At 49.4% G+C, this 21347-nt stretch overlaps 1 protein-coding gene across 1 annotated transcript in view; it reads right to left on the bottom strand.

Annotated features, from left to right (window-relative positions):
- The window catches only part of ZBTB16 (zinc finger and BTB domain containing 16), a 235243-nt gene that overhangs the window by 4700 nt on the left and 209196 nt on the right, over positions 1 to 21347 (bottom strand). Inside the window, exons 4-5 of the mRNA XM_084807199.1 lie at positions 14198 to 14368; positions 1446 to 1613 (exon numbers count right to left, since the gene is read on the bottom strand). Of these exons, the coding sequence (XP_084663325.1) occupies positions 1446 to 1613; positions 14198 to 14368 (339 nt within the window). The remainder of the gene's footprint in view (positions 1 to 1445; positions 1614 to 14197; positions 14369 to 21347) is intronic.

The following is a 21347-nucleotide window of genomic DNA, read 5'->3' as shown; positions in this document are numbered from 1 at the left end:
TCTGGCTAACTAAAATCAAGATGATAGGGCATGGTTCCTCAAGTATTTTGCCTACTGGCCATGGGCTTATTCTAGCCTTCCAAAGGGCTCTGGTTTCCAGGCAGGTGACCATCATCTGCCTGCAATGACCTTCCTGCTGAGTTAGTTGGCTTCTCCTGGAGAATTGTTTTTGATATTGTACATGGCAGCAGCGGCTGAAAGCCAAGGGGGTTTGTTTCGACGCAGTAATTAACTGCCTCGGTCTTCTCAATATTGATACCTGCTCTGCGCACAGACAGAGCGAATAATGAAGTAATGAACAGCAAAAGTGATCTAAATATTGATCCACTATTTACAATAGTTGCATGCTACCAGCACTCTTGGAGACTCATGAGCTGCCAGCAAGAAACCTGGAATCCGCAACGGACGGAGATCTTCTGCCTTTCGGTCCCCCAAACAGGTCCCACAGATGGTGGCAAAACACCACAGAGAGATGAAATAAGAGGAATTGTCCTCAAGGGGTGCTTAGAGAGATGGCCTCTCTCTCTCCCAATCATGAAGGCAGAAATGGAGTACATAGAGCAGCATTTTCCAAATGCCTTCCTCACAGAATCACCTTCCACATTGATTAGCTACTATAGAACCCATGAGAGTCCCCTAAGGAAACCCTGGGGGTCATAAAAGGCTTTGGGGCCTGTTCCCTGGGAACAGGCTAGGTCCTGAAAGGGCATGGGGAAACCCACAACAAGCTCAACATTGCGCCATCAATGTTTCAAAGAGCAGCAGTTCCCTTTTGTTCCCGAGTGGCTGCTTGCCCCCTGCCACTATGCCCAAACCTGTTAGAACAGGGGAAGAGGAGCAGCCTGGGTTGGCCATGGGCACCTCTCCCCATAGCCTGCTCCACAGTCTTAGAGCAGGGGTGCAGAACCTCTTTCAGCCTGCAGGCCAAATTCTAGTTTGGAGAAGCTCTTGGGGGACAGATTCCAGGGTGGGCGGGGCTGAAGGCAAAAGGGGCGGGGCCAAGATACAAAAAACACCAGCTTATTTTAGCTGAAAGCTCTTACTTCAATGGGGGATGCGGGACCCACCTGGTGACATGGGGAAGGGGGTCGTGCGTAGCCATCTAGGGAATGCCAGGGAGGCAGGTTCAGGGGCCCAGACCTGCGGCCCAACACCCCTGCCTTAGACAGCAAGACTCCCAGCCCAGATTATTTCCACTGGAGATGCCAAGGATTGAACCTGGGACCTTCTCTGGGCAAGGCATGTGTCCCACCACTGAGCTACAGGAGCTGCTCAACATGCGAATGGACATATGATGCTGCCAGGCCCATGGTCCTTCTATCCCAGCAGTGCCTGCCCTGACTGGCAACAGTGTTCCCGGTTCTTCCTGGCCCTGCAAGGCGAGAGGTCAAGTGGGGAACCCGGGACCTCCTGCGTGCAAGGTCTCATGCTGCTCCCTTCCTTGCCTGTGTGGACCCTGTAGTGGGTCTCCAGCTGATGCTTGAGGCTGAACTTCTTGCCACAGCCATTGCATTCGTAGGGCTTCTCCCCGGTGTGGATGCGCTTGTGGCCCTTCAGAGTGCTCTCATCCCGGAAGCAGCTGCCACAAAATTCGCACTCATACGGATGGTCACCTGCAACAATACAGGGAAACTGTGGGCAGCTGAGTCAGGTATAAATCATGGGAAACAAAATGGCAGAGGCCACAAATGAGAGCCCACAAGGGTACGACAAATACTGGAGGGTGGCTGGTAGGGCTGTGCTGGAACTGCAGGACCTTGGATAGCTCTGAGCTGGAATTGCAGGACCTTGGATAGCTCTGAGCAGGAACCCGCTCTGACTTCAGGCAGTCGTGTGTGTGTGTGTGTGGGGGGGTGGGGGGGGCAGACAGACTGCGCCTGTGGGTTTGCTCCTAATGCCACCGCCCTACCCGGTTCCACCCCAACCTCTGTATCTCCGGCAAGGGTCGGCGGGGGAGCCAGTTGTACTTCTGTATGTTCCTCCATGTCAGAGGTGTTGAACAGAGGGATGTCGGAGAAATCCGCAACGGAACAAATGAGTTCAGATTCCTCAGTGGACTTGTGGAACGTTTTTCTAACTTTCCTATAGAAAAATACGTATTTTTTTTTTTTTAAATGTGCATTGCCCCCATAGGCTAAAGCATGAAACTGTACATTTGGGGGGAATTTGCACATGTTCGCATATGTGCATTTTCGCAAAAGTGAATTTGCGCAAATTCAGAAACAAAAAACAATCCGATTCTGTCAACATGCGGACAATGGAACGAAAGGCACCTGACATTCCATGAAACACAGACGGAGCAGATTTTACACAGTCCGTACATCCCGAGTTGAACCCCTTTCAGGCCAAGGACCAAATTCCACTCTGAAGAAGCTCCCAGGGGCCACATCCTAGCGGTGGGCCTGAAGACAGAAGGGGCAGATTCATAATACCCAAATGACCAGCCCATTTCAGCATAAAGCTCTTCTTAAAGGGCTGGATGTGCCTGATCTCGTCTGATCTCGGGAGCTAAGCAGGGTCAGCCCTGGCTAATACTTGGATGGGAGACCGCCTGGGAATCAGGCTTCCTGTATTGAGCAGGGGGTTGGACTCGATGGCCTTGTAGGCCCCTTCCAACCCTGTGATTCTATGATCTCTATGAACTCAGCCTTGCCAGGAAGACACTAAATGATCTGCAGTGGGGGAAGGGACAGAGGAAAGGGTGTGGCCATTTGGGGAACCCCACAGGGCCCTTTCCATGTGATCAGGAGCCCTGTATCTAGAGCGTCCGATCCTGTGGAGGCGCCTACATGCATGCAGCTGGATGCCCCTTCAGGTATTGCCTTAAGGAGCAGAGGCTGGGCTGGGGTGCCGCCTCTAGGAGCACCAGTTCATGGGGCTCTGACTCAAGGGGCGCCTGGCTGACAGGCTCCAACTCGGGCTATGAATCTGGGTTGCATGCCTTTGAGCATGCTCTGCTGGACTTCCTAAAGCGGCTGGCTCCTCTTCCTCTGTGACAGAGTCCTGGTTGCTGGCCAGGATCATGACAGGGGGAGGGTGCGCACGCGCGCAGAACAAAGGGGAACCTGCGTGTGTGCAAATCTGTGTGGTTTAACTGGCATTTCAAAATGGCAGCCACAGGTTGGCTCCTCTACTTCTCAGACCTGCTATCTTGAAATGCCCCAGCAGCACAAGGTGGAAGCAATGAAGGAGAAAACCTTGGCCATCACAAATTCTCAGCTTTCTGAGTCTGCTTGCAGTGACAGGAAACATGCACAGTAATAACAGGGGCAAAAAAGAGATAGATTGAGCATGTGCAGAGGCAACTTTCCCTTAGTACTAAGTAACCACAGCTAGCTCTCCCCTTTCCCACCTCAACGTATTTGGGACTAGCCCATGCAGCACTGCAAATTGGTCTACAGAAAGTTACCCTGGGATGCAACTTCATACCAACCAACACTGAGTCTACTTAGAGCAGTCCACAATGGAACAGTTCCCCAGAGACAGAGATGGACAGACACAGAGATACTCACACACACACACACCCTGCTCCATGTGCATTGCAATGAACAGATACTAAAATCCTTCCTAGATCCAAAAACCTGATGACTCGTACACTTATTAGTTATGATCTAACTGGCCTTGAACCTGGTGAGCATCTTTGTGGCCAAAAGTATTCTACGGAGACCATACTAAAACATGTTGCCTTTAATAGTAAAGCCAAAGCAAACCAGAAAGATTTGTCTCCAGAATTCCAACTTTTTTCATCAAGGATCATTCTGAAACTGCCAGTTCTGGTACCCACGCGCTTTACATCTGGTGCCTTCAAGAGGTTTGAGACCTTGGCTCTGAAGAAGCAGCTGCTAACAAGGCAACCAGGTTCCCTGTGTGAATAGCATTTCCAGAAAAGGGACAAGGAACACTCAAGTAGAGCGAGGCAATGGCTGCCATGGTAGAGACAGGGAGGAACCCCATTACAGAGAGGTCACCCCCCAGCCTGCAGCTAACAAGAACCAGGCCTGTGAAGGTGACCCAAGAGACAGACTCTGTCCCTCTTCATCCAATCTCTCGATTCCTCTCTGGCAATCTTTTTTGGCATGCTGCAAGCCATGACTTCATGGGGCTGCAGCATGTGGAAATTGATACCATGCGGTACTTCTCAGAGATGCCTTTGGGGTGAGGAACTCCCTGGGCATTCTTGATGGCATTGCGAAGCTGATCATGCAGAAGATGGGTGGCCACCTGGAAAAATAAGCATGACCTTGGGCCGCTTTCCCCAACCGGACTCCCTCCAGATGGCATCAGACTACAACTCCCACTGTCCCCAGCCAGCATGATGGGAGCTGAGTTGTAGGCCAACTCATCAGGAGGGCACCAAGCTGAGAAGGCTGATCTAGTAGATCTAAATGGAGCCACTGTAGTGCAGTGGGGCCCTTGTTGTGGGACACCCTCTCCTCCTGCACCCCCATTGTCTCAGCTTTGTTCTCTTTTGCGTGGTTCTGTTCACCAGAGCATTTACCTGCTCATTTAAGAAATGTATACCCTGCCCTTCAAAAGCTTCTCAGAGCAGCTTCCAAAAAGCTAAAAACAAATTTAAAAGTACATGTGCATTATGTGCTTTCTTCCTGCTTGTGCTATTTCTGCTAGTTTTATTTTTGGTGATGTAATGGGATTTTATTTTATTGTTGGTTGACGCTGGTGAGCTACCATTAGGGTCTGATATGTGGGAAGTCAGGATGCAAAATGTTTTAGATCCATAAAATGATAACAATAGAAGCAGAAGAAGGCGACACAGTTGGATCTGGGAGTGCCCGGTTCAAGCCCTCGCCCATATTCCACCCGTTGGCCATAACTCCCCTGTGCGGCCCTGGACGTGTCTCGCTCAGCCTCAGCTCCACGCCTCTCAAATGAGGACATTAGCAATTTGAGAAGCATGTTGGGCAGCGGCGCATTTGTGCCCTAATGAAAAGTTCTTTGGAACAAGACTCTGTGACCGAGCACAAGGCCTAATGGAACCTGGTATTCATGATCAAGAAGGCTGATGATGCTCCAGGAGGATTTTGCTTTTCCGTGTGTGTGTGTGTGTGTGTGTGTGTGTGTGCACATATACATACATGTGCATACGCAAATATGCATACATCCAAGAAAGTGAGCCAAGCTATAAAAATACAGGGGAAGGCAAAATCCTCCTGGCAGGGGTTAAAGGACTCATCGTGCATTTGGACGTCCCTCTGAGGGGCACAATATGCCCACCCCCATTCTCTGCTTTCAACATGCCACTGTGGCCTGGGTTAATTAAGTGAGTTAAGCGAAGTGAGTGGTTATCCATGAACGTCTATTTTAAGCAAATACACGTTTAACTGTTGGCACTATGGATCATGATGAAGAAGGGTGTGCAATGAGGAAAATGTGTGTGTTCCTGCTCTCCCTGATTGGGGTTTGGGAACTGGAGGGGAATTTGGTGGGATTCATATATAGGAAGGAAAGAGGAAGGCTAGATGCTACAGCCAACACATGCTCAGACAAGTCCTTATGCCTGTCCATCTCTTCTTCCCATCTTGTTCAACAATCCAGGGCCCAGATTAATTCTGGGATGGAGAAAAAAAAAATACATTCTGGAGCACCACAGAGAATAACTGGCTTGTTTTGGCACATGCCCTGCTGCTGAGAAGCGCTTAGCATCCCAATAAACCAGTCTGGGAAACTGGGTGCCCAAACATGATCCACTGGGAAGTTCTGCTGCACAAACCCCATTGGCACAAAGACACCAGCGCCCTTGCACAACTCCCCTTTGTGACAATGAGGCTTGCACAACAGAAATTCTCCTTGCCTTTGGTATTTTAGGGTGCCAGGTACTAATCTCCGGATTTGGGCTATTGGTTCAAGTAGTCCCTTTCCCCCTCTCACCTCCAAAAAACATCATTCCTTCTTGAGAAAGGGGGGGGGAAGTGAGGGGCTTCCAATTCCTTTTTGTAAAAAATAAATAAAAAAAATTACAGAAGCTGAATGGAAGGACAATAAAGATAGATTGATTGCCCAAGACTTTGTTCATGAATATTTAAATATCGCTGATTTGTCTTGTCAGTGTAATTACACTCTTCTCCGGGCTCAGCGGATCCGACGACCACAAGTTTATGGTAAAGAATGGCCCCACTGTATTTCACTTGTCCCGTTGCAGATGTGCAGAGCCGCCAAGCGTGTAATGCCGCTTGCATTTCATACATTTTCCTCAGCTGCTGAAGGCTTAAGTCATCCACAATGACCTACGCTTTTTCATTATCCCCATGTCAAACCGAACTCGTGCCTGAGCATAAATTGTCCTTCTCGTTATAGACTCGCAGGCTGCCGCCTCCACTTCCTCTTTACAAAGATATTTTACTCTCTTGCTTTCCTCTCCCTCCCCTGGTACTGTTTCATGCTCCCCCACCTCTTGGGCAGAAATCCCCCCCTCTCCTAAATTAGGACCCCCATTGCACCAATTTCAGTCCCATGGCACAATTTTTCCTGGCATCGTTAAACATTTATTTTGTTTTTATAACACGCCTGATGTGTAACGACAATTTGTGCATGTTGTGCTTCTTTTACTGCACAGATGTGCATGATGCTCAGAAGGTATCCTGGACATGGGGCTGGTCTAAAGAAGAGGAGCCTATATAGTTTGGGCAGTCTTGCAGGCCAACTGAACGTTTCTGGTTGCCAGGACCCTGCTTTGCCCCCAAGAGGTGGCATTTTATGAACACAGAAAGTGGCCTTAGACGGAGCCAGACCCTGGGTCCATCTAGCCCAGTACTGTCGACACTGAGTGGCAGCAGTAGCACTCCAGGCTTTCAGGCAGGATTCTTTCCTAGCTCAACCTGGAGGAGTTTGGGATCAAACCTGGGACCATCTGCAGGCAAAGCAGGGGTCTGCCACTGAGCTACGGCCTTCTTGGTCTCACCCATTCACCCCGCCAGCCTCCACCCTCTCTTGGCCCCAGCCATAGTGAAGCCCTGCACCTAGCGAGACAACACACCCCTGCCTCTGTGAGCCCCACACTAGCCATGGTGATGCCCCAGTTCAGGTGAAGAAGACCCAAACATCTTCTGCATCTAAATTCCCTGGCATGCCTCTGGGGGCTAAGAGGCTACTTTCATTCTTCCTATTTTACAGGTGAAAACAGATTAGGGGCAGAAACAGGGAGCTGCCTTATGCTGAGTCAGACCCTGGGTCCATCTAGCCCAGTATTGCCGATACTGACCGGCAGCAGCAGCTCTCCGGGGTTTCAGGCAGGATTCTTTCCTAGCCCTTCCTAGAGAAGCCGGGGATTGAACCTGGGACCATCTGCATGCCAAGCAGGGGCTCTGCCACTCCACTATGGCCCCTCCTTTTGTCCCAGACCAAGCGCTGAGCCTACAACACTCAGAGTGGGGTCAGAGATGACCCCCGCTCCCCATTCCACCTCCAAGGATCTCCAAAGTGCAGTGGGAAGACTGGAGAGGGGGAGCGGGGGCAGAGATCAGTCCTTCCACTTGCTGAGATAGCTCGAGTGTCCCCAAAGTGCAACACAGCAGTCAGGGCATTCTTCCCTCACCCTCGGCTCCAAAGCTGGGCTCATCACGCTCGCCAGAGGGCGAGGGAACATGTACCATGGTGAGTGGGGCAACTGGGAATGTGGGCCTCCGCCCTGGGGCCTGTTTTTGGCCACTAGCTCAGCCACAGAAGGCGCAAGGAGGAGTAACACTAGCTTACAGTCAGGTCCCTGCTTGACCCCCTATAGTGAGGAAGACTCACCTTCAGAAGACTGATGTGGAAGATTCTGGAGAGTTCCTGCGCTCTCTCTCTCTCTCCCTCCTCTCCCCACTTTTAGTGTGCTGGCTAACAAAGGTCGATGTGTGTGGTCAGGCTAGTAGGCGGCGTGAGGGCCAGTGTGCTGTAGTGACTCAATTCTGGGAGAGACTTGGGTTCAAGTCACCATTCCGCCATGAAGCTCACTGGGTGACCTTGAGCCGTTCATAACCTCTCAGCCTAACCTACCTTTCAATGACCTACCTCACAGGGTAGGTGTGAGGATAGTAATGAAGGAGGGACCACATACGCCACCCAGAACCCCTTAGTGGAAGGGTGAGGCACATGAGGTTTGTAAAATAATGCAATTGCACTGGTAGGATTTGTGCCCTTATTTGCAACAGCGCAATAGTGAATGGTTGGGCATTGGTATCTGAGGATGTGTAGAGTGCCTTGAGCTATCACAACCCACTTCCACATGCCCCTGGGTTCCAGACCTGTGCATGTGACTCAAGGCCGGCCCTACCATCAGGCAAAGTGAGGCAGGTGGCAGGTGCTGTGGAGTGGCCATAGCAATAGCCCCCCAACCATTTCTCCTGAGCCCCCACTTAACACAGACTGGCTGCACAAATAACTCATGCGTAAATGCAGCAAATATAGTGGGGTGGGGTGAAGCAGCCATGCAATGTCCATGCAATGTACAGCAAATGTTTATCTCTAGCCCCAGCTCAGTTCTTTGGCTTTGGGGGGCACATTTTGTCACCAAGAGGAGCCAGGCTGCAAAGAAGTGTGGATTATTAATTACTTAATTAAGTTGAGGTATGCCTCACCTTTCTGCCAGAAAATGGCACGCAAGGCAGCTTATAAAAACAATTTTAAACAGATTAAAACAACAAAGTGGAGTAAGATACAATAAAAACTGAAATGTCCCTTTGAAGCCAAGTTGTACTCCAGGGCACTCTGTGCCTTGCTGGCAGGGCGGGTCGCCGTTTGCTGCGTGGCCTCAGCCTCGGGCTGGCCCTGGCATGGCTGCAAAGCAGTTTTGAGCCCTAGCTCCTCTCTCCAAGAATTAACTACTATGACTTGTACATGTTGCTTTGCTCAGCATCGGGGGGATCCATTTTGTCTAAAAAGGGGGGAAAAACGGTCCTAACACTGAACCTAACAGGGCTCATGGATGCTCAGATTCTAGCCTCAGATCCTGTCGGGGTCCCACGGTCCAGGTCAGCAACTTGCAGCACAGTAACTGAGAAGCTCCTGCATGTGTGCAGAGTGTTTCCCCTCATCACTGGATGACGGTCAGCAGGCTTCTCACATCCGAGCTGTTGCTGACCTCTGAAATCAGTACAACTGGCTGCTAGGGAGCTCCTGGGGTCTCCTCTCAAGCCAGGGGTGGGAAACTGCAGCCTTCCAGATGCAGTTGGACTACAACCCCATCGTCCCTGTCCTCTGGCCATGCTGGCTAGGGCTGATGGGAGTTGGAAACCAGCAACATCTCAAGGGCTGCAAGTTGCCCACCCCTCTTTCCGACACTGATCTATCGAGAACAGCTATACTTCTGGATCTGGGTTCATAAGCCCAGGTGCACTGGAAGGCCTTGGGCAACCCACTATTTCCTAGCCTCAGTTTCCCCATTTGTAAAATGGCAGCCATGCCAACCAACCTCAGAGGAGTGGGCAAATGAAGTATGAAACACTGTCTGATGAAAACGGGGCCATCAGAACTCTTGTGGTGGGAAAGATCCAGGGTTTTGCTTCTGTGCCATCCTTCTCTGTTCTTACAATGTTCACACACATTCTCTTGGCCCCTCTGTTCTAGAAACAACAGCAACAGCCACACACCCCACATAAACCGTCTCCTCAATGCAACCTCAAATTGTGCCAGGAGTGACAACAGTTCTATCTGCCAAAGCAATTTTTCAAAAGGAACAACCCATGAGTGTTAATGGGGGTCCCCTGCATAATTCACGTTTTCCGGCTGCCTGCATTCCATGGAGTACTTTTGAGATTTTAAAAAAATAAACTGTATTCTTATTTTTAAAACAAAACAAAACATAGGCCACCATTCTAAGGAAAATGTTAACTCAGGCACCTGTTTGAGCAAATGCAGTTATCAAGCCAATCAGATGTTAAATGAGTTTAAATCTGGATCCTCAAGAAGTCATCCCAATGACACCTGCTTCGTAAGCCTTACAGAAGGTGCAAATCGGGGCAGCATCTTTGTGCACTGTACACAAAAACCCGGCTGCCAGACTAAAAAAAAAATAAAATCCAATTTATGGCATGTTGATTCACTTTGCAAGGCCTCTTAATGAGGTTGACATTAAGTCCAGGACAAACGGGACTAATTAGAGCCCCCTCTGGCCAGCCAGCTGCACCTGTGACCCAGTCTCTCTTGCGTTACCTGGTACATTGGTTAGCCAGCTGAGCAGGCAATCTGGAGGCCTGTAGACCGCCTTGCCGGCACAGCTAAGGATTTCATTATCCAGCCGGCCAAGTAAATCATGGATCCGTCAACGCCAGGAGCTTGGTTGCCCTGTGCACCGAACGCAGCTGCTGATGCTAAACACACAGCACTGGAAGCAAATGGGGCTGGGAGGATGGAATATTAATGAGGCAAAGCAGAGACCGAGTGAGTGAATGACGCGAGCATCCAGCCAGCTCTTTGAAAGAGCCAAAAGCCTACCAGAAGACAAGTGACACGGAGACAAGTGGGGCTTGCTCAAAAGCATGAATGCACACTAATACCCTCTGGGGTCTTTATGGAGAAGGAGGGGCATTAAGTCAAACCCCACATTTCACGTGTGTGTGTATCTACAGGGTTTGTGCTCCTAACGGCTGATGATGCACATGTTATGAGATGAGTGTGGAATGTAGAGCTCACACTGCACTATAACATGTGGTACAGGGGCTTGTGCAGAGCCACAATGCACATGTTTCTAGCATGTCGGGTTTTTTTTGGTACCAATACTGGCTGCCCTTAAACATATATGACTTTATCTCCCCGACACATGCTCACATGGCTTTCAGTGCATCAAGGCTATTGCTCCTCCTCATAACCTGTGGGTTCTATAGCATGTGGGTTATATATTCTGTGCAATACAGAATTTAGGGGAATATTGCAGCATTCAGTCCAGGGACAGGGGAAAAATTCATTGACTATTGCATTCAAAAACTGTGTGCAAAACCCCCAACCTCATATGGATTTGTCCCTCCTTTCAAAAAGCCACCTAAATTGGTAACTAACTTCGCCCCATCATAACTGATCATCTCGATAGACCCCACGCGAAACTCCCAGCCAACACAGCCAGCAATGAGCAGCTTGAGGAACAATGAACGGGCAATTTTAAAAAGACCCAGACAGTCATGTGGGTAGAGAACCTTTTGGCCCATGGGCGTATCTGGCAATCTGAGAAACTGTTCTGGACACCACAACAAAATAGCTGCCATGGGAGGCATGGCAAAGAGCAAATAACCTGCCTAAAAGACTGAGTAGGCAGAGGCGGGGACAGAGCTCCTCCTACACACTAAACTGCTTTGAACCCACCATTTTCAGCCCCAAAATAAGCCTATTTCACAGCACTCCTAGCTGCTCATAAGAAAATGTCTTAATTCTTATTTAATTTTTAATGTGGAAGGTGTAGAGAACCTTGCCAGGTGCCAAGAAAGGGTTTGCTTAGAAAAAGGGTGAGTAGGGGGAGACATGAAAGAGGTGTAGAAAATTATGCCTGGGGGAGTAGGGAAGGTGGATAGGGAGACATTTTTCTCCTCTCTCATAGTCCTAGAACCCAGTGGGACCCTCCCATGCAGCTGACTGGTGGGAGATTCAGGACAGAGAAAAGGAAGTCCTTCTTTGCACAGCAGAGTTAAACAATGGAATTCACTTCTGCAAGATGTAGTGAACCCATTTGGATGGCTTTAAAAGGGGGTTAGACAAATTGCTGGAGGAGGATAAGGCTATCGAGTGGCTACTAGCCAGGATGGCTCTATCCCACCCCAGTGTCAGAGGCAGTATGACTCTGTACCCCAGCTGCTGGGCAACAAGGGCGGGAGGGTGTTGTTAAAGATGTCCAGGGGTGCATTGGTGCCTGTGGGAATCATGTTATTTATTATTTATTATTATTACATTTCTATCCCACCTTTTTTCCTCCTTAAGGAACTCGAGGCAGCGTACGTGATCCTTCTCCTCCCCATTTTATCCTCACAACAACAACCCTGTGAGGTAGGTTGGGCTGAGAGTCTATGACTGGCCCAAGGCTACCCAGTGGGCTTTATGGCTAAGTGGGGACTAGAACCCGGATCTCCTGATTTCCAGTACAACACTGTAGCCACTACACCATGCTGGCTCTCTAGCCACTACACCATGTTGCTGAGGGAGGAGGCAGGGGGAGGAGGCCAGCTGTAGCTGGATCTGGATCTGTCTTCCCCAGCCTGGCATCTTCCTGATGCATTGGACCACAATTCCCATCATCCCAGGAAGGATGGCAAGGGCTGATGGGAGTTCTAGTCTGACACATCTGTAGGGTGCCAGGTTGGGCAAGGCTACTCCAGATCCAGCTACAGCTGGCCTCCTCCCCCTGCCCCGAAAGAGACGTTCCATCATTTCCCACCATTTGGCACTGGAGGGAAAGGAGAGGGGAAGCCCACATGTCAGGGGATTAGCTGCATTACCTCTCTTCCCATCCAGCACAGCTTTCCAAATGCACTTACTTGTGCAATTTAAATCTCAGACACATATAGCACAGGTTGTTGTAATCCCATTAAGATGGTGGTGGGGCGGGCCGGGTGGGGAGAGAAACTGGCCTGTTGAGCCCTATCCAGCATCTGAAGAAGAAGAACGGTGATCGCTTGTCCACTAATTAAGGTCATATGATAAGAGTATGTAAGGAAATCTCCACCCCGCCTCCTGTCCACTGCTCCCAAACTTTCAGAAACAGATTTTATTTATGTAGCTATTTATTTATAGGATACCTTTCTCAGAAAGAAGACTTGCTCATCATCTTCCAACAGGGATTAAAACATACAAAAATGTAAGCAATTTAAAACAGCTAAAAACAATGAACAATAAAACACCATGACCCACTAAACCAACTGAATTGAGAAGCCCATCATATGCTGCCAAATGCCTGGGAAAAGAGAAAAATCTGAATCTGGCACTGAAAAGCATAACCATGTTGGTGTCAAAAGGACCTCACTGAGCACTGCATTCTGCAGTCTGGGGCCGTTGCCGAAAAGGCCCTCTCCCTTGTTCGCTGTTGCTGAACTTTCCTCAGTGGAGCCACTCAGTTAGATAAACAGCAGCTAGAGTACATCTTTAAAGACCATCTGGGGAGGGTCTAACTCTGAGTCCTCCTCTGCACAAGAGAGGAAATCATTCTTCCCTGTTCAGTGGACAGAGGTCCCCAGAAAAGCGAGAATCCTGAGCACTTCACACTACAGATGTCATGAGGAACTGAATACGGGAGCTTGAAAAAAACGAACATTCCCGTTCAATTCCTTGCGAATAGGTTTGGGGTAAGCCAGCTTTGAGCAGGGCCTGCTAATCCTGCTTTTTGTGTATCTCCCGCCACTCCTTCTCCTGCCCATTCCAGGGCCCACAAACCTTTCCAGGGCAGGCAGCAGCTGTGGGGGTGGATGTTCAGAGCGACCCTTTCGTGCACAGGCGAGGACTGGGGCTACATGTTGCGACGGCTCTGGCAGGAAAAGCAGGCTCAAAGCATCCGCCGCCGCTGCCCCCTACTGCTTCCCCCGCCCCACCTGAGGTTTGTGAGACCTTTGTGAGTGCTCAAACCTTGGTGCACAAATGGCTCGAGTGAGTGCGCTTGCTTGAGCCGCATGCTTGCAGAAGCGCTGGCATCCCTATGTCACACGCATTCCCTGAGCAATCCCTACGGAGGAGCCCTGTAAGGTAGATCAGTGATATTAGCCCTGTAGCACAGAGGGGGGATGAGGGACAGGGGCTGACGCTAAAAGATAAGTGCTGCTCATGTCACACAAACAAAGTGTTTGGAATTGCAGTTCCTTGTCTGCGTTGGAAGTCAGATGTGTGCCCAGCTTCCTTTTCACTGTCTCCTCTCCATTTAGGGCAGTTTCAACGAGTGTGAGCCTCCCTCCCGCTCACCTTAATAGTGGCTTCTTAAAAACTGAACGTGTGGGGGCTCTAACCCAGCAGATCAATAGAGACAGAGAAGTGTGTGTGTGTGTGTGTGTGTGAGACAGAGAGAGAGAGAGAGAGAGAAAGCAAGCAAGCAAGCAAGCGAGGTGTCTGCAGCCACATGTCCTAGGGCCACCTCTCCAGAGTTCTCAGAGGGCTTGCAGTATCATTTTTAAGAAGCACAGCCCCAAGGGGGGATGACGTGGGTGAATGAGAGGGTGCCCACAAGCCAGCACGCTATGCCATGCCCCTCGCAGGCCCTTTATGGCTCCAACCCTCCCCTCACGCCCTGCCCGCTTACCTGTGTGGGAGCGCAGGTGCCTCTTGAGGGCGGTGTGGCTGGGGAAGGTGCGGTTGCACTCGCTGCAAATGTAGCTGCGCACCCCGGCATGCACCTCCATGTGCTGCTGCAGGGCTGTCTGCGTCTGGAACCGTTTCCCGCAGAGCAGGCAGAAGACGGCCATGTCAGAGCCTGGGGGAAGAGGAAGGGGGTCCCCATCAGCCATTTTTCTAAGTCGTTTCCTCCTGCGCGCTCTCTCTCTCTCTCTCCTGCATACTCCTGAACAAGCCACTGCTCTAGTTCAGATGCCAGGAGCACACCATGCAGGGGTGGAACCAGGAGTGGAATTCAGCTTCCTAGCAATCTAGCTTAAATTACAGCATGTTTCTAGCCCTCGTGCCTGTGAAGATAAAAGTGTACTGGTGGTACTGGTCAATGAAAGACACTTCCAGTGGTCACTGGGTCTAGCTTTAATTCAGGGTAAGGAAGACCATGTTAAAAAGCAAACAAAGGAATACAGTTAAAAAATTCTGCACCCTGAATATATTATTTTGCCATTTTTAAAATCAATCTTGATCATTTGTTTTGGTTTTGCCAGTCATGGGGAGAAGCCACGTAGAGCTCACCCTCTAACCACTCACCCTTCATTCAGCCGCCTCCCACCCTCAACCATATTCTTGTGGCCACAAGGACTAGGAATTTAAAATAATCATAAAGCAGATTCCCACAAAGGTGAATTCAGTGCCTTTTCTGTCACCCCTCCCCTCCCCACTCCAATCCTGATATACACACAGCCCTGCCTAGCCCCATGCCTAGGAGTAAAGGGATTATGCAAAAATAAGCATATTAGCTTAATTTGTACATTTTATTCAGTTTACAGCATTTGGATCTTTTTGCTTTAAGTGTGGAGTATACACAGCTTTGCCTATGGCAAGATGGGGGCAGAATCAGAGGGACACCTTTTGTGTGATATGTGCGAATGCAGCAATTTTTAAGGCAGTTACATCAAAAGCAGTTATCAAAAGAGCATATTAGCCAAACATCCCCCCTCTAATGAAACCTGATTACACTAGTTAGGAAGCAAATTAAAATAAAATAAAATAAAATAAAAGGCAAATTAAAAAAAAGATAGTAAAAGAAGTGATATGATGTGCACACACTGTTTTCAAATTTCATCAGCTGAAATTGGGAAGAGAATGTTCTTCCTAATGTGCTTCCTGAATATCCATCTGAAAGCAAGAGGTAATTTTGAAGAAGGAAAATTAAAATTATTAACGATCACTTTAAAAATGCCTCATTGCAGGAGAGTGAAGAGTGGAGTGGAGAGAGGGTCACTGGCAGCAGTTTTATCTGGCAACTCGTTAACGGCAACAGTAAGACCTCTGCAACAGAACAGCAGTCTGGGAACGCCGGGATGTTCAAGGGCAGCCTTGCAGGGAGGGGATGGTACAGAAGGGAGGAGAGGCTTTGCTAATAGGCTACGCTTATGCTAAAAATCTTGCCAGTCTGACCCTAAAGTTCTTCTCACCAACTTCAAAAGTAAAACCCACATTCTTAGCCAACACTGCTGTATGACTGGCATTCTTTTGGGGAGGGGCCATTGCTCAGTGTCAGAATACACGCCTTGTGTGTAGAGACTCCAGGTTCAATCCCTGGCATGCCCAGGTTGGGATGGGAAAGACCCTGCAGAACCTCTGCCAGTTGGTGTGGACGATGCTGAGCGACATGGACCCATGGTCCAGCCCGCCATAAGTAGCAGTGCAGCCAGGCCTGGACTTTGGGGCTGAAGCCTAGAGCCCTGCAGCCGAGGGGGCCCCAAATGACTACTGACTCCCTTTTATTCCTGTGGGCAAGATGGTGCCATGATTTAAGTCTAAAATGCAAAACTGCACATGCTTCGATTAATATGGCAAACAGTTTTGTTCTTGTTGTTCAAACACACCAGGAGTATAGAAGCAGATGTAAAGCATGGATTGGCAGGAGGTGTGGAGAACTGCTGGTTGTGTGCTTTGCAACTGAAGATGTGCACACGGATGTCTCAAGCGCCCCTACCCCACAACTGTGCCAGGGTCTAAAATTACCTAGCTGTAGCACTGGCTGCAAGGAAGCTCCTTGTGTTCCCTGGAAGACACAGCCATTTTGAGAACCTCCACAGGAAGGTGGACAACCCAGCAGTGGAGAAGCAACAATGAATACCGGGACTCGCAACTTAAAAAATCACAACTGGTAAGGAGCTGGCCATTGTTTTACATGGAGCCTTAGACACGTAGAACTCTGGATGTCACCTGCCATTAGAGATGGGCCCCATCTACACGAGCTTTTTACTTCGGGGCGGCTGTGAGTCGAGGTCCCTCGAGACAGACGATTTAGTTGCCACTTCACGGCCATCCATGGTTTTGTCCCGGAAAATGTGGATTTCCAAGGAGGCGTTTTGCTGCAAAGTTTTTCATTTGCTGCGGGTTTCCTGCGGTTGCGAGCCGTCTGTCCCTTCCCCAAACTGACTTTGCATTTTGCAGTGGGCATGTTGTAGGCATGTACAGTGCTTGTGTCACTCTGTGACTCCCCTTTACTCCCCCTGTCCCTTCGCAGCTGCGCAGTTACAGAGGCACAGAGAGGTGTTTTCATCTATTTAATCACACTTTCGCACATTTTTGCAGCTTTGTATCTTCGCAATGGTTGTTTTGGACTCAGTGCCCAAGGGCCGGGTGTGTGTGACTTCACCCCAGCCACCATTTCAGAGCGATGGGTAGGCACATACTGCTCATGCACACCATCATGAGAGTCTCAGGCTGGGGAACTGACAAACACATGGCGTGGAAGTGAAGGAGCATGGAACACCCACTTTTTACCTAAGGAGAGACAGACAGACACAACAGAGCACCTAAAATACAAAACAGCCACTTGCAGTGTCACCCCCCCACACACACAGAGGGCTGCACAGCTGTGCATTAAAGTATAATGGCCAAAAAAAGGGCACGGCGGAGTCTGTTAGGGCGACGGGGTGGGGGGTGAAAGCGGTGCCATGTAGATGGGGCTCCAGATGGCTCTATTTCCAGTCAGTATCACTTTCAGAGGTTTTTAACCCACAATTCCGTTCTATTTAGCTGCATTAATCTGCAATTTAAAAAATCCTGCCATAAAAGAACATTTTCTCTTGATGTCTATACTGCCAAGAACTGTGTCATGATGTTCAGAAAAGTGTGAGATCAGGTGGATAGCTAAGTTCCGAGACCCTCCTTAGTGCAGAGAGGAGCAGATCAGGTCCCTCCATATGGAGATTTGCACCCCTCTTCGAAACCCCTCCCACCGACCCCTGGCATTGTACCGGGGAGCCAGAACACCCCTGGGAGGCCCCGGGGTAAGGGGCACCTGGGCTCATGATCTGGCCAAGGTAATTCTTGAGGTTTTATGATGAAATATGTGCTGCTCAATAGAGACGCCCCTCTCTTCTAAATAGGAGATAAATGCAGACCCAGCTGGAAAAGCTTCCGTAGCTGGGCCCAACAAGGCCGCTTTCTTTTTCTAGGAAGGGCCCATTTGAGTGCCCGATTGTGTCCCAGCTCCTAACTTGAAGCACATGTGACCTTTGTGAAGCCTGAGCAGGGAGCTTCATGCTCACTGCCAGCTAAGCGTGGCCTCTGACATCCTCCACACCAGTGGCACAAGCCCCGCTTACGCACATTCACTCAACACAGAAAGAAGAAGAAGGGGATGGCCTCTTTGGTCTCCTGCACGGCTTGAAATACACTGGTGAAATGTCAGCCAAAGTGCTCGTATGCCTACAAACCCGACACAAAAATGTTCAAAGGCCTGCATCCACAGGGGCGGTAAATCTCCCCCCGCACCCCACAATCCCAATATTTACACATCGTCAATAACAAATACCCAATGACCTTTGCGCTATTAAACAATTTGCTTTTGTTTATGCATAGTTGATTGCTCTGAAACATATGAGTCAGTGCAAATTGCATTACACGGGGAAGATTAAAGCGAGCAACGCTGGGCTTTTGGAGGCCCATTACAATGTGGGGAGGGCGGAAACAAAATTACTTAGAAAATTATATTAGCAATTCATTAGCGACACCACGATGTTTCAAGGTAACCACTGAATCCGCACCGCCTTTAAAGAAGGAGAAAAGAAACGAGAAGCAATTCTCACTTCATGTGCCATGCCTCAAATGAACACTCCAGGAATACGATTGCAAGGAACAGGGAGAGATGCCAATGGCTTCCATCACAAAAGCCAAATCTGGCTGAATGTTGAATGTGGGCCGCTACGGGAAGGCATCTGAATGCCGAAGCCATGAGCCTGTCATGGCATTCGGTCCAGAGGGCTACGGAGGGGGGTGGGGGCGGAAATTGCCACTGGAGCCAGTGTGGTGTAGTGGCAAGAGTGTTGGACTAAGAGCTGGGAGATCCGGGTTCTAGTCCCCACTCAGCCATGGAAGCACACTGGGTGACTTTGGGCCAGTCACAGCCTCTCAGCCCAACCCACCTCACAGGGTTGTTGTTGTGAGGATAAAATGGAGAGGAGGAGGAGAATGTAAGCTGCCTTGGGTTCCTTGCAAGAGGAAAAAAGGCGGGGTATAAATGCAATCAATCAATCAAATGCTGTGGCACGTTTTGGGGGCATCTGGGGAGCCCTTGAGCAGAGCTTGAAGGCAAGAGTCCTCCCCAGCTGCTGCTCCCCAGGAGCCACTGGTATACGGTGGCTTCTGGATATCATTTAGCAATCACGACTAGTGGTCAGTGCCTTGACAGACCCTTCTCCCTCTCTGTCCTCCTCCTTGGATTTGTCTAATCCCCTTTTAAAGCTATGCAAGCTAGTCACTATCACCAAACCTTTTGGTAGTCAATGCCATAAACAAAGTACTGTGATGGCTTTGGGGTTAGTCTAAATGACCTGTCAGGGTCGTCTGGCCCAGTTCCCCAGCCCACGCCTCTGGTTACAGGATCCCTTCCAGCTGGAGCTATTGCTGTGGATGCCTTGAGGCAACCCCTCTCAAGACCAGACAAAGGGAAGCTGATGGATGGTAACATTCTGGTTTCAATGGGAGCTAGGATGGCCCAAAAAGCCATTGGTCAGGGATGGGAAACTCCAGCCCATGGGCCAAATTTGGCCCACAAAGGCCTCAGATAAGATCCCTTCCCCTTCTGGAAGCCCCACCCCTCAGAGAAGGGAGAAGGGGCAGAAAAGTGGCTCCCAACTGAGTCTGCACTGTGAGGAACCCCTCCCTGGGTTGCTGGCTCAGGGCTCCCCCAGCCCCTTGTCTTCCTCAATCAAGATGGTGAGAGATGGGCCAAACCAACTCCTGACTGCACCATGGGCTTGGTGAGTGTTCCTCAAGCTGGCGGCTCAGTCAGGAGCAGAATTGGGCTCCCTCCACTGACTGTGGGAAATTAGCTGAGGATCAGAAGGCCCCCCCGGTTTTCATTGCCAGCATGGTGCGCTTGGTGGGTGGGTTCAAGCAAGGAGGATGGAAGCACTGCCCTTCTTCAGGTGGTCTGCACGGATCAGCCAAGTGTGTGTGGGGGTGCATCTGGGAACAGTGTGTGAGACTGGGGCAAGGGTTGACTCATCCTTCTTCTCCCCACTAAACAAGGGAAGAGGGTGAGCGAAGTCTGTGTGTGTAGCAGGACATAAGAACCTAAGAAGAGCTCTGCTGGATCAGACCCAGGGTCCATCTAGTCCAGCACTGTGTTCTCACAATGGTCAACCGGCTGCCCATGGGAAACCCACAAGCAGGACATGAGCGCAATATCACCCTCCCACTCATGTTCCCCAGCAACTGGTGTACATAGGCATACCGCGCCTGATACTGAAGGTAGCATATAGCCGTCAGACCTAGTAGCCATTAATAACCTTCTCCTGCATGAACTTCTCCAATCCCCTTTTAAAGCCATCCAAACTGGAGCCATCACTACATCCTGTGGAAGTAAGTTCCATAGTTTAACGATGCGCTGTGTTAAAGGAAGACAGTTTATGCTGGAATGGGCTACTGGTTTCCCTAGACATCCGATAGGGAACAGGAATCTCTTGGAGTGCTAATGCTGTGAACCCCCATCTTATGCTCAGCCTGTATCTATGTGTAAAATGAATATTCTACCCAAATGGGTGGGTGGCATCTGGGGTGTGTGTGTGTGTGTGTCTGTCAGCTGGAAAAAAATGACTGGAAGGAGGAAAGAAAAGAGGCTGCAGAGGGACCAAAAGAGCTGGTTGGAGGTTTTTGAAGGAGAGAACTTTGTGGAGTACAGCACCCTTTGTGGATTTATCTTCTCAGGGATACTTCTTAACTGTTCCTTTTCTTTAAGTGTTCTTATATTTTGTGTGTTCCTATAAGTTAATTTGTATGTATGAGTTGTTTTTATTTGTCCATCGTCTACAAGTGTTTTAGTTCTGTTCATTCATATTGATTCACTATAACATTATTCCAAAGTTCATGCTGTGTGTGTCAGTTTAAGCTGCATGGTAAATGGAATCTAGCCCATTATGGATGTGAAACCGTGAGCAACGTATCAATAGTGTTTGCACTTATATTACAGAAATGCCATAAGTCTCTGGTGATCTCCTTCTAAGAAAACTGAACCCTGGGTAGGTGCTGGAGCCTCTGAAACTTCTCATGGCTTGGAATTGAGATGCATGAGCATAACAGAACATTATGTTGTCTGAAAGAAGGTGCTGATAAAAACTGGGATCCCGCTCCCTGCCTCTCTCTCTAAAACACACGCACCTCTAAGGAAGAGAAGTTCATGAACTTGCTAGAGTTACAACAAAAGCTCTCTGTTTACACCTGCACTTGCCTCAGTACAAATTAGATCTTTAAGGGGAACCAGGATAAGAGCAGAACACAGCTGGAGACGATTCCAGGTGCTTGCACCTTCTGAGTGCAAGGCTCTCATTATCCTGTGTCGTAAACACTGACTTAATCAGGGAGAGGGACCTCTAAATAGACACAGGCTTTTTTTGGTAACAATTTGCTAAACAAGAACATGTCAATGTCGAAGAAGAAGCTGGAGAAGTACTATGAAGTCACCAAGCCCAGAGCATCACTCAAAACACACACTGAGGCCAAGAGCAGATGGCTCTCCTCATCTGCGTTTGCACCACATTTGCCTAAATCTCCAGCACAGGTTGAAGTACAAGGAGAGATTACAGACACTCTCTGTGGTA

Source organism: Heloderma suspectum, chromosome 6 (genome assembly GCF_057233095.1).
Source record: "Heloderma suspectum isolate Gila_16-S chromosome 6, 16-S_ref, whole genome shotgun sequence".
Taxonomy (NCBI): domain Eukaryota; kingdom Metazoa; phylum Chordata; class Lepidosauria; order Squamata; family Helodermatidae; genus Heloderma; species Heloderma suspectum.
The sequence above is the reverse complement of the archived record's forward strand: the minus strand, read 5'-3'. Positions and strand labels throughout refer to the sequence as shown.